This window comes from Acinonyx jubatus, chromosome C1, assembly GCF_027475565.1.
Source record: "Acinonyx jubatus isolate Ajub_Pintada_27869175 chromosome C1, VMU_Ajub_asm_v1.0, whole genome shotgun sequence".
Taxonomy (NCBI): Eukaryota; Metazoa; Chordata; class Mammalia; order Carnivora; family Felidae; genus Acinonyx; species Acinonyx jubatus.
This window is the reverse complement of record NC_069381.1, coordinates 109264950-109278541: the sequence shown is the minus strand read 5'-3', so window position 1 is coordinate 109278541 and position 13592 is coordinate 109264950. Positions and strand designations below refer to the sequence as shown.

General features: G+C 45.4%; 2 protein-coding genes across 8 annotated transcripts in view; one reads left to right on the top strand and one right to left on the bottom strand.

Moving 5' to 3' along the window:
* The first annotated feature begins 8846 nt into the window (after positions 1–8846).
* On the top strand, positions 8847–11669 carry SFT2D3 (SFT2 domain containing 3). Its single transcript, XM_027056076.2, has one exon. The coding sequence runs from the start codon at positions 8893–8895 to the stop codon at positions 9547–9549; it is 657 nt and encodes a 218-aa protein (XP_026911877.1). The 5' UTR covers positions 8847–8892; the 3' UTR covers positions 9550–11669.
* Positions 11670–12689: 1020 nt separating this feature from the next.
* The window catches only part of WDR33 (WD repeat domain 33), a 107724-nt gene continuing 106821 nt past the window's right edge, over positions 12690–13592 (bottom strand). For 6 of the 7 annotated variants that reach the window (XM_027056070.2, XM_015062487.3, XM_027056069.2 and 3 more), the window contains one exon: positions 12690–13327. In XM_027056070.2, the coding sequence (XP_026911871.1) occupies positions 13151–13327 (177 nt within the window). In that variant the 3' untranslated portion in view covers positions 12690–13150. The remainder of the gene's footprint in view (positions 13328–13592) is intronic. The other variant, XM_053214848.1, reaches the window with a different exon arrangement.

Here is a 13592-nt window from a genome sequence, read left to right as displayed (position 1 = left end):
AGAACAAATACTATTAGGGGCACCTGGGTGGCTCAGTTGGTTAAGTGTCCAACTTCATCTCAGGTCATGATCTCACAGTTCATGAGTTCAAGCCCCACATCGGGCTCTGTGCTAACAGCTCAGAGCCTGGAGCCTGTTTCGGAATCTGTATCTCCCTCTCTCTCTGCCCCTCCCCAGCTTACGTTCTGTCTCTGTCTCTCTGTCTCTCAAAAATGAATAAAACATTAAAAAAAGATTAAATTAAATAAATAAATTTTTAAAAATAAATAAATAAAATAAACATTAAAATAAATTAAAATAAAATGTCCATAATGCCCAAAGCAATATACAGATCCAATGCAATCCCTACCAAAATACCAACAGCATTTTTCACAGAACTAGAACAAACAGTCTATAATGTGTATGGAACCACAAAAGACCCCAAATAGCAAAGCAATCCTGAGAAAGATAAAGTTGGAGGTATTACAATCCCAGATTTCAACTTACACTACAAAGTTATAGTAATCAAAACAGTATGGTACTGGAAAAAAACAGACACATAGATCAATGGAACAGATTAGAGACCAGAAATAAACCCACACTTACATGGTCAAGTAATCTATGACAAAGGAGGCAAGACTATACAATAGGGTAAAGTTAGTCTTTTCAATAAATGGTGCTGGGAAAACTGGAGAGCTACATGCAAAACAACAAAACCGGACCACTTTTTTGCACCATACACAAAAATAAATTTGAAATGGATTAAAGACAGGGGCACCTGTATGGCTCAGTTGGTTATGTGTCCAACTCTTGATTTTGGCTAGGTCATGGTCTCACGGTTCGTGAGTTTGAGCCCCAGGTCGGGCTCTGCACTGACAATGGGATCTTGCTTGGGATTCTCTCTCTCCCTATCTCTCTGTCCCCCACCACCTCCCCCACCTTCACCTTGCTCTCTCTCTCTCTCAAAATAAATAAACTTAAAAAATGGATTAAAGATTGAAATGTGAGACCATAAATCTCCTAAAAGAAAACAGAGGCAGTAATCTCTTGGACATCGGCCTTAACAACATATTTATGGCTATGTCTCCTCAAGCGAAAAAAAAACAAAAGGAAAAATAAACTACTGAACTATACCAAAATAAAAAGCTTTCTCACAATGAAGGAAACAATCAGCAAAATGAAAAGGCAACCTACTGAATGGGAGAAGATATTTGTAAATTGTCTATCTTATAAGAGGTTAGTATTCAAAATATGTAAAGAACTTAAACACCAAAAAAAAAAAAAAAATCTGATTAAAAAATGGACAGAGGACCTGAATAGACATTTTTCCAAAGAAGACATACAGATGGCCAACAGATACATGAAAAGATGCTCAATATCACTAAGCAGCAGGGAAACACAAATCAAAACCACCACGAGCTATCACTTCACACATGTCAGAATGGCTAGTATCAAAAAAAGAGATCAAGAAATAACAAATGTTGGCAAGAATGTGGAGAAAAGGAAGCTTCTGTGCACCGTTGGGGGAAATGTAAATTGGTTGCAACTGCTGTGGAAAACAGTATGGAGGTTCCTCAAAAACTTAAAATTAGAAATACCATGTGATCCAGTAATTCCATGAATGAGTGTCTACCCAAAGAAAACAAAACCACTAATTTGATAAGATATATGCACCCCTGTGTTTACTGCAGGATTATTTACAATAGCCACAATGTGGAAGCAACCCAAGTCTCCAGCAACAGATGAACAGATAAAGAATAGTGTGTATGTATATGTATACATATATGCACATGTATATATATAGTATGAATACTATACATACTAGTATGTAGATACTAGTAGAATACTATTCAGCCATAAAAAAGTATGAAATCTTGCCATTTGCAACTCCTGGATGGACCCAGAGGGTATTATGCTAAGTGAAATAAGCCAGGAAAACAAATAGCATATGATTTCACTTACATGTGGAATCTAGAAAAGAAAACCAACCAAGCAACCAACACACAGACTCTTGAAATACAGAGAACAAACTGATGGTTGCAGGAGGGGAGGTGGATGAGGGGACAGGTGAAATAAATAAAAGGGATTAAAAGGTACAAACTTTCAGTTATCAAATCAGTAAGTCATGGAGATGAACAGCACAACATAGGGAATATAGTCAATAATTTTGTGATAGCATTGTACGGTGACAGACGGTGACCACCCTTACCATGGCGAGCACTGCATAATGGATAGACTGTCAAGTCGGGTGCTTGGGGGGGCTCAGTCATTAAGGACCTGACTTCAGCTCAGGTCGTGATCTTGCAGTTCATGAGTTCTAGTCCTGCACTGGGTGAGCTTGAGCCCCGCTTCAGGTAAAACACGAGCCCTAGGTTGAGCTCCACTTCTTTCTCACTCTCTCTCCTTCTCTCTCTGACCCTCACTCACTTGCACCCTCTCTCTCTCAAAAAAAAAAAAAAACAGAAAACAGAAACTGTTAAATCAGTATGTTGTACACCTGAGACTAATAGAACATTGTATGTGAATTTTATTTCAATAATTTTGAAAAATGAAGAAAGGCCCAATAAACATATGGGCCTAATAAACAATAAAAGCAATGTACATAAAGATGTGTGTGGGATACCATTTTTAGTGGAAAAGTCCCATCACTAACACCATACTCCCTATTGCCTATTTCCTGTTTCATTTTTCCTTCATAGCAACACCAACTTCAAACATACTATATGTATTATCTAATATCATAACACATATTTTCTATTTATTATCAGCTTTTCTCTACTAGAATGCAAGTTCCTTGAAGGTAGAGATTGTTTGTATAATGATTGCTAATTCTCAAACCTTAGAATAGAGACTGCACTATAGTAGGCTCTTATAAAATATTTTTTGAATGAATCTCACATTGTCAAAACTTAAAAGAATGATAATGCTTAGTATTGGTGATGTTTTAGAGAAAAAGACATTCTCATATACTATTTTGTAGATAAACAGATGAATTTTGTACAGATTTGCCATATATAAAAAATGTAAATGTAGAAGTTTTTGAGAAAAAATTTTAATAATATTGCAAAAGAAGAAGATAGTGTGTATTTTTTTTAAGTTTATTTACTTATTTTGAGAGAGGAAGAGAGAGTGAGTGGGGCAGGGGTTGGGGGGCAGAGAGAGAGGGAGAATCCCAAGCAGAGAGAGAATCCCAAGCAGGCTCCGGCACAGTCAGTGCAGGGCCCGACGCAGGGCTCAATCTCACGTACCATGAGATCATGACTTGAGCCAAAATCAAGAGTCAGATGCTCAACTGACTGAGCCACCCAGGCACCCCGACAATGTGTACTTTTAAAAACTCCAAGTTCAGCACACAAGATCAGCTATGTTCACTGTCTGGCCCATAGAAAGGCACCCTCAGTTTAGCTTGTGTGTTTCCCCTGAGTCCTCCTTTGGAAGTAGGCAGTGCCTGCTTCTCTGCCCCCAGGTCCACCCACAAGGGCGCTGGTGCACAAGGGCAGACCCCCCACAGGCAACAGCAGGGGCGCCCTCAGGTTAAGCAAGCCAACCACCACAAAGCCTTGCTAAACAGTGAGAAATCCTGTGACGGGGACTCCAGTTTTGCTGTGAGCCAGCTCCTGTGTGAGGTGGCCCATCTCCTTGGTTTCCCGCTGAAGCTGAAGGAGACAACCCAGCTGAAGGTCCCTGTTCAGGCAGCCCCTCTGCTGGGGCAGGCAGCAGGGTGCATGGTGCCTTCACATGGGACATTCAGCTACAGCCCTCTTGTGGGGGAACAAGCTGTCCCAGCCACACACTCTGCCTTTCACCAATGCCCACCAAAGCCAGTAGCAGCCCCCAGTCATGATGATCACCAAAATACCCCCCATTTCCAGTATGCTCCACACTGCACTGTCCAATACAGCAGCCACTGGCCACGTGTGGCTACTATAAACATGACTGGATTTATATAATTATATATGAATTGAAATACATTATGAAGTAATATATTTTATATATTACTTAGGTCCTATGTGTAAATCATAATATCATAAATAATGAATTAAAATTAAAAAGTTCAGTTCTTCAGTCTCACGAGCAACCTTCCAGGCACCCAGAGCTACATGTGCTTAGTGGCTACGAACCTGGACAGCACAGGTCCAGAGCATTTCTGCAATGACAGCAAAAGGTCTACAGGACAGCAGCTGTCTACAGGCTCTGCTGCCCCCCCCCCCCAAAGCCAGCCATCAGGATGGACAGGAATCATCTGATCGGTAAGTCCTTTGCCGCCCCTCCTGGGGAAGGTGAGCAGGGTCAGGCGATCTGGAGGTGATGGTGCAGCCCGGTGACCCTGTGGAGCCCTCTATGCAATGCAGTCTTCTGTGTCGCAAAGCGTGATGCTTACCCAACTCAAGATTAACAAGAAAATCCAACAAAACCAGGGCAGAGTGTTGGGGGCCAAGAAGGAGGGATGCAAAGAAATAAGACTTGAGAAGATCACAAGTATGTAAGCAGTTAGGTATTGCTTTTAGTAAATGAAAAAGGAAACTCCTCAAGGCCTTGGAGGTGTCACAGTCAGTGCACAGGAGACCACTGTGCTGTGTGGATCATGAAGGGGTGACCCAGAGGCAAGGGGCCTCAGGAAGGGAGAGGGTCAGCCCAGGGGCAGGGCCTGCATTAGCAAAGCCAGAGGAGTCACCCAGCTGCTGGGGCCCAATGGCCCCAGAAAGAGCCCCTCAGAGCAGGGTGAGAGCTGCTGGGGTCTAAAGGGGCAGGCCTAGAATGCCAGATAGGGAATCTGAAATTCAATTTTTAGAAGCAGAGGGGCTATTGAAGAATGTTAGGCACAAGAAGAAATGAGTAGAAGGGCCCCTGGGTGGCTCAGTCGGTTAACTGTTGGACGTTGGCTCAGGCCATGACCTCAGAGTTAGTGAGTTCAAGCCCCACATCAGGCCCTGTGTTCACAGCTCATAGCCTGGAGCCTGCTTCGGATTCTGTGTCTCCCTCTCTCTCTTTCCCTTCCCTTGCTCATGCTCTGCCTCTCTCTCTCTCAAAAATAAACATAAAAAAAATTAAAAAGATGGGGCGCCTGGATGGCTCAGTTAGTTAAGCATCCGACTTCGGCTCAGGTCATGATCTCGTGATTCGTGGGTTTGAGCCCCATGTCAGGCTCTGTGCTGATAGTTCAGAGCCTGGAGCCTGCTTTAGATTCTGTGTCTCCCTCTCTCTCTGTCCCTCCCCTGCTTACACTCTGTCTCTTTCTCAAAATTAAAGTAAAAACATAAAAAAAAATTAAAAAGAAAAGAAATGAGTAGACTTCAGTTTTGCACAGAGAAGGTGGGTGCCAGCACATCGCTGTGCTGAAGGAAGAGTGAACTGGGCATTTCAGGGCGAGGCCTGGGCGGGTGCAGGAGGACATTACTGAGCAGGAATGGGCCACTGCAGACAGGGAAGGAAGGGAGATGCCACTCTGGAAACACCGCAAAGGAGCGTGGGTAACACCTGGAACTGCCTGGCTCTAGGGATGTCTCCCTTGAGGTAGAGATTGGATTTGGGGAGTGGGTTCTGCTTCCTTAGGTCAAGTTGAAAATCCTCAGTAAAATAAAAGGCTTGCTTCAGCCCCCTTTCCCCTCTGGGTCATGGGTGCTGGGATCCAACTACAGTGGGAAGGGAAGAGCAGCCATCAAAAGAGACTGCTGGACACCCCCATCTCCAATGCTGTGAATTTTACTGTACTTGGCAACAGAAATGTCTGGTGACCTTGTTATGAACGATTTTGCTGACATAGTGGGATGAAGAGGGTTCAAGGAAGAACAGGGCTAAGTGGAGATGTGGGGTTGACAGATTCTTTAAATGAATTTTGCTGCAGTAGCTGGAGGGCAGGTGGTATCCAGGGATGGTTTCATTATGTCCTTCTATCAGTGCAGGAACCAAACCTGAACATATTGTCAGCTTTCATGCAATTTGATCCTAAGGAAGATCACCTTGTGCATTAGGAAACCAGAACTTACAGCCCTGCTCTACCACCAACTTTTGGGCGGGGGGTGGGGGGGTGGGTAGGCAGGTTATTTAACTTCCTGGTATTCCAGTTTCCCCTGAGTAAACTGTCTTCTGCATCTCATAGCTGCATAAATGATTAGGAAAAAGTCATTTGTGGACCACTATTCTTTCTGTCTCTATCAATCTGACCACTTCATAGAAGTGGAATATTACAGTACTGGCCACTTTGTGACTGGCCTATTTCACCTAGCACGATTTTCTCAAGGTTCGTCCATGTAATAGTATGTGTTAGAATTTCTTTCCTTTTAAACACTGAATAGTATTTCATTGTCTGTATACGCTACATTTTGCTTATCCACTCATCTTGGATGGACACTAGGTTGCTATTGTTAATAATGCTACTATTAACACGGATGTACAAGTATCTCAAGACCCTGCTTTCAATTCTTTTGGGTATATACCCAGAAGTAGAATATTGGATCACATAGTGATTCTATTTTTAATTTTTTGAGGAAGCACCATACTGTTTTCCATAGCAGCCGTACCACCTTCTATTCCTACCAACAGTGCATATTACAATTGCTCACATCCTGGCCAACACTTGTTATTTTCGGTGTGTTTTTTAAATGATAATTTATTTATTTTGAGAGAGTGTGTGTGCATCCACAAGTGGGAGAAGGGCAGAGAGAGAATGTCAAGCAGGCTCCTCCACACTCATCTAGACCTGACATGGGGCTCTATCTTATAACCATGAGATCATGACCTGAGACGATCTTATAATCATGAGATCATGACCTGAGCTGAAATCAAGAGTTGAACACTCAACTGACTGAGCCACTCAGGTGCCCCAATGTTTTGTTTTTATTTCATAGTAGCCATCCTAATGGTTTTGCTCATGGTTAGTGATCCAAGATGATCACCATTATTACCAAGTGCAGAAGAATTTCAATCTAAAATGAAACCAGAGGACAGGAAATGGACGTGCTCTCAGGAAAACAAAACTTAAGAACTGAAAAGCTGATTTCCTCTAAATCCTCAGTTTACAGAAGACAGAAATTTATCTCCTGACCAAGGAACATCCATCAAGGCTCTCTCCCCATCTGGGAACCAATGAACTTACCATTTGGACTCTGGCTGGATTCCCCCATCTTTGCACTCCTTGCCCATAAATACAGCCCACCACACCCCAAATACTTAGTGGGAGTCACCTGTAGCTTGCTAAAGTCTGCATTCCCCAAACTGTAATTCCTCTGCTTTTCCCAAATAAATTCAATTCTGATAATTCAAGCTTGCCTCAGTTTACCACTTTAGGTTGATAATGTATGTTGAGAAAGAATAATGTATATCAGGATGCAATCAGACAGAAAATATTAAAGAGAATTTAATGGGGACAACGGTTACACAAGTAACAGAAAGGCTGAGAAGCCAGAGATGACACCAGCAGAAAGCCATGAACACCTGCCTCTTCCTAGGGTAGAGGAGGAAAGAGCATTACCTGTCCATTAGCTAGCGTCATGTTCTGTCACTGTGGGGAAACTAGTACCAAGGTGATGAGGGGAGCTGTAGTGCAGCCAAAAGAAAATACCCCGGCTTCTCTGCATCAGTGCCTCTGAAGCCAGGTGACAGAGGATTACTGGAAACAGCTATAGAGGTAGGCACTGCCTCTCATCCCCGGTACAAAGGAGTGTAGGGTACGAATGGTCTTCTGGGGCAAGCAAGCCAAAGACCTGCCCAACAACAGACTGCTGTACAACTTACCGGTACTGTCCTTTACATTACAAAAGGACTTCCATATCATCATATTTAAGTTTGCAGGAGCTATTTATGAAGTCTAGCAAAATAGGTGTTTCAGTCGATGGCTTCAGGCCAGATCCCTCTCAAGCACCTTTACTACACCAGAATTGACAGCTTTGTGCATTTGCAGCAGCCTTTCAAGTCCTAGAAAAAGGGAGACAAAAGAGACCCTGTGCTTGAGTTGCTGGCACAGCCTTAAACAAATAAACTTTCACAACTGGGAAAGGTGAGAATGTCAGCCGTAGGCAGTTGCAGGTGTGGCTAGATCTGAACGTCCAGGAGCAGGAATTAGCCAGGTGGAAACAAGAGAGCACAGAAACCATGGAGGAGACCTGCTGGGTGTGACCTTTGTGAGTAACCCCAGACAGGCTCTGAGGAAGAGCAGGATCCCTGGGAGCCACCTCAGAACAGATCTAGGAATTGACTGAAGTATGGGCAAGCTTATCACTGATCTGCCCATAAATCAGGAGACCGGGACCCAAAGACGCCAGGAGCACAAAAAGGTGAACCAAAAATATAAGGCAGGGGGACCAACAAGTCTTGCACATAGGTCTTGAAGGAGTCAAGAAGCCTCTGATGAAATGGGGAACAGAAGATAAGCAAGTAGGTGGGGGGGGGGGGGGGGCGGGGGGGTAACTCTTCATTTATCAATTCCGGAAGCCTTCCCAAAGAAACCACCTAAGTCCTGAGCTCTAAGCTTTCTTAAAAATTAATTTATGAAGAACTGCAGATTAGCATACAGTGTTAAGTAATACGGAGATTCTCCCAATGGCAACATCTTGCAAAACTACAGCACGGTACTGATACCCACAAGCTCAAGATACAGAACTGTTCCATCGCCACCCCAAGGGTCCCTCGTGTATCCTTTTATAGCCACAACCCACCCCGCCCCACAACTAACTTTTAATGACAGGACATAATCCAGACAGTAACAGCTCCCACCTGGAACAGTTAGCCTGGGCCGCTGCTAACCCAGACAGAAGTCTGCAGAGGGGCGGCCCCGCCCCTTTCACGCAAGCTGCAGGCCCCGCCCCCCCGCCGGGGCCGACCAACAGCCATCTGGAGACGAGCCGCTTCCGTCAGCGACCGAGAAAAACCGGAAGTCGGAGCCAGTCTTCCCCTCTGGCGGCCGCTCCTGCCAAAATGGCGGACCTCCATCGCCAGTTGCAGGAGTACTTGGCGCAGGGGAAAGCCGGCGGGCTGGCGGCCGCGGAGCCGCTGCTCGCTGCGGAAAAGGCGGAGGAGCCCGCGGCGGGGGGCGGGCCGGCGGGGGCGTGGCTGGGCCGCGCGGGTCTACGCTGGACGTGGGCGCGGAGCCCCGCGGAGCCAACGGCGGCAGTGACCTCAGCGTGCTTTCCCAGCGTGACGCGCGCGCAGCGGCTGGTGGCGAGCGGCGTGTGCCTGCTGCTGGCCGCGCTCTGCTTCGGCCTGGCCGCGCTCTACGCGCCCGTGCTGCTGCTGCGCGCCCGCAAGTTCGCACTGCTCTGGTCCCTGGGCTCTGCGCTGGCGCTAGCTGGCGGCACGCTATTGCGGGGCGGCGCGGCGTGCGGGCGCCTGCTGCGCGGCGAGGAGACGCCGTCGCGGCCAGCGCTGCTCTACGTGGCCGCACTGGGCGCCACGCTGTACGCGGCGCTCGGGCTGCGCAGTACGTTGTTCACGGCGCTAGGCGCCTGCGTGCAGGTGGCCGCTCTGCTGTCCGTGCTATTCGGTCTCTTGCCCCGGGGTGCGGTCACCGCGCTGCGGCTAGCGCTCGGGCGCCTGGGCCCGGGAGCCGGCCTCGCCAAGGCGCTGCCGGTGTGAGAAGCCCCGGGGCCCGTGCTGTCGAGCAAGGGCGGACGGAGGTCCTGTACGGAGGCGACGCGGAGCCCGGCCCCGCGACGCGCCGTCGGAAGACCACCGGGAGCCGGTCCCTGGCGCGGCGCGGACGGAGCCAAGGACTGCGCCCGCCGTCTTCCAGATGGCGCTGGGTAGAGGCTGCTCCGTTGTTGTGCCACCGAACCTGTCACCTTTGAGCAGCTGTTCTAAAACAGACTTGAGCCGCCTCGGAAGCTCTTCGGTTTCAGCGTCTTCCGCCTTACTGTTGCATGTGCTATGAAATCGGGATGTTGTGGTTGACTTGGTGAGAGTACTGCTGTGAAACACTCACGGTAAATTGCTTTTGCGTTAACCGTGGTCTTAGATTGAGCGCAGTAAAAAATGAATGGCTCTTCAGTTTTAATTGGCTGCCCTTGTGACTTTTCTCAGACTTCTACCTTTTGTCGTTTCAGAAATCCAGTGGTAGATTGTAGTAGCTTAGCTACAATACCCTTTTCTTTGGCTCTCGAAAATTTATTCTTCCTCATTCAATGAGTGGATTCTTAAGGGTATCAAATTAAACACTAAATTTAGCCACCAGGTTTTTATTTAAGTACTTTAGTTAAGACCATTTACCTCGGTTTTTCTTTTCTTTTTTTTTTAGTGAAATTGTAAATATGGTGCCTTATAAAATTGAAAATTGGTTTTGTATTAGACATGAAAGCGATGGACCAAAAAGTAAATGCCCCAAGCATGATCTGTCGATGATGCTATGAGAGATCCCTGGGCAGAACTGGGTTGGGGACTCCTGCCAGACAAGAGACTTCTACATGCAAAGTTCTGTATTTGACGGAAATCGTGAATTTCTACAAGTCCTAATTTATCATTCCTAGTTTTACTACCTGCTTTTTAAAGTGCAATTTATATTTTGTAGGCTGATTCTAATGCAGTGTAAGATGCTTTTCATATCTGACACGTTGCCTCTTAGGTTCAGCATTTACTCTTGTCTTTGACTTCATTGCATACCCTAATGTATTGCCAAAAAGTTCGGACTCAGTATTCTGATGAGTCCAGAAAACATGTTTTGTTAGTAGCTCTATATTAACTAGAAAGTAAATGTACTTAGGATTTTCAAATTCTTTATCAGTGGGTCTCAGTTCACATCAAAATTACTTGAAGAACCAGATCAATTCAGCCAGAATCTGGAGAGGGGCGGCGGGGAACCCAGGCCTCAGTAATTTTTTTAGAGCTCTCCAGATGATTCCCTTGTTCAGCTAAGGTGGAGAACTATTTTTCTGTGCACTGGATTGCACAGTTTGAAAATAATTATTTTCTGGGGCTGGATTCCACTTTGCCTAAACAGGTGTGTCAGGCAGCAATAGAGCATTGCCTCCTTTTGCTCAATATTTATATTCCTAGATCCTGATCAGTGTCCTAATCCCTGCCCCAACTTCATGGGGGCTCCGCACCCCAGTATTCTCTAAGAATTACTGCCTTGTTCCCCTTTCAGTAAACAGGGCTACTTACCTACCTCAAGAGGACAAACAAGAGGGTGTTTGTAGTAAAAGCACATGTTTTTAGAGGGACTTTTTTTTGTAATTGGAAAAAACTTGTGCCATTGGCTGCTCCTTCTATCCCCTAGTTAAATCTCTGTCGTAGTTCTCAATTTCTCTAGAATTTGCACAGCTGAAGATCTGACAGTGTTTAGCCCATTTTTATGTTGATGCTGTTATGATTTTTTTTAATTGTTTTCCCAGCATTTTCTCAAGAATTCAAACACCGAAAATGTAGCGTTTATAAAATTCAAAGCACAATACCTTGTATGTACTTGGTAGTAATGTTCTAAAAGTTCCTAAGTATTCAGTAAATTACAGTGTAAAGATTGCAGTTTTTTTTAAAGGAATTCTTTCTCAAAATGTGATGTGGTTATGTTTGCTGAGGTACTGTATTGTTTAAAGCTGAAGCCTAAAATGTTATGATGGTAAAGATCTTAGCACATGAATCTCAGAAAGAGCCTCTCAATATGGGTTTGGTCCCTGGATCCCATTTTAGCTTATCGGAATTTGATTACAACTTCTTAAGCTGTGCCAGTGGAGGACAAATAAAGAACGTCCCACAAACTTGAAGCATTCTGGAGCCTCCTAATCATGTGTTTACACTGACATGCTGGTAAACGTCCTTATATTTCAAAACAAAGTGAAAATTATTCACTTGTAGTCTCTAGGTTCTAGCACCCTGAAGAGCAGTGTGTGTGCAGAAATAACTTACCTTTTGCTATGTTTTACATTGACAGGGAACCAATTAAGAGGGTTTTGTTATCTGTCCACCTGTGCCAGCATCCCTGTCTAGGCAAACGCTGAGACTCCCAGCATCAATGAACTGGCCAGGTCAGCTGGTCTCCAGTACCAAATTGAAGCTGGCAAAGTAATAAGATGTTAGGGCGGCCACGGGAATATCCTTTGAGTAATAGTTTTCTTATAAAAACAAAGTGTGTGTAGAGAAAATATGGGGTTATCAAAACTGAACTTTTGCTTCCAATCCAAACCGGGCCAAATGTTAACATTTATTTAAAACTAAAGGAGTTTGTTGGGGATGAGAACTTCCTGGCTTTAAGCTAGAACTATCCCCTGCCTTAAACACTGGTAGGAGAGAACGTTTTGCAAAATTGTTTAGGAGATATTTGGTCTATTCCTTAAACAATTTGTGACATGATGTACAGTAATCAGAAGGGTACATGTAGTTAATTTCTGGCTTACATCAGGTTCCTCGCATCAGGAACAAGAGAATTCAAGTCTAAGTGTGATTACCAGGAGATGCACCCAAGGGCAAACCCCTACTTGCACAGCCAGAAGATTTTTTTTTCTTTGGAGTAGAATTTTCCACCTGCCAGAGCTGGTGGGTAGCTAAGGCTTTGGATCCACATCAGACTGTGTTATAGTTTCAAAGTATTTCTCACTCTTACAAAAATAAGTGTGACAGAATAGGTAGAGGAGGATTTAAGACAACGTTCACAGATAAAGTTAACTTCGACGGCTTAGAGGTGCCCATCAAGTGTGCTCACAGATACAAGCTGTAACTATACACCCCTCAGCAGCCTGGGTGCGGTGGGAACGAAGGGTTCCTTAAGGCAAGCATTTCACAACTAGTTTTCTGTTATTTCTTGCATAAATCACATTCTGTATTCATACAAAAACAACTTAATGTTTTTCTCTGACAAACTGTACATATAGAAACATTTCCAATTGGACATGAACTTAAATTTGTGGAGGCTCCATGTCGCGTGACACCTAAAAAAAAAAAAAAGATTCCAGCTTTTCTCTTCACAAAACAGTGGGAGTCAGGGCAGTGAGGGTGGACAGGACAGAACGAGGCCGGCCACTCTGGGTCGCCAGCAGCAGTCTTCATCTCGACCTCATTAGGGGCTCCTGGGCTTCAGCTGCCCCAGAAAAAGTTCAGGGCTACATGGTGCAGGCTTCCTTTTGTTTCTCTTGGTAAGTCCACAAGAAGTTCTTAAATACTGTCCAGAGAGGCCTTGGGATACTCAGCCCCAACTTCTACCGACCCCTTCCACCACCCCTTGAAGCTCCTCGCCGTGGCGGGCCAGAGTTCATGTTACTCCCTCTACCCCAGTTACTGCTGCTACGGCCCCCTCTGGAAGGAGTACCGCTGCCCGGAGGGCCCCCAAAAGGTTCATCTCTGTGGTAGCCGTCGTGGTGATCCCCATCCAAGGAGCTGGAGCGCCCAGATTTTGGCACTCTCTGGGAAGGTCCTGGGCCCCCTCGGCCTGAAAGAAAACAAATTGATTTCACATGTTACTTTTTTATATCAGAGACTGTTAATCTAAGTCCTGGTGCAAACTCTTAATGGTGATAGTGGAAGGAACACTCTGGGTCTTTAAAACAGAGTTCTGAGGACATGAGCAGTGGCACTTGGAGGGTTAGAAGTTGTGCCTCCACCCTCTGGTCACCACTGTCGCAATCCCACCCAGCTTGGGGCTGTGTTCCTCAGCAACCACACATGCTCCCCGAGGCTGTGTGATGGACAGGACA

Bases quoted from the DNA above. Each gene is read 5' to 3' on its own strand.
- SFT2D3 (XM_027056076.2), top strand. From the start codon at position 8,893: ATGGCGGACCTCCATCGCCAGTTGCAGGAGTACTTGGCGCAGGGGAAA.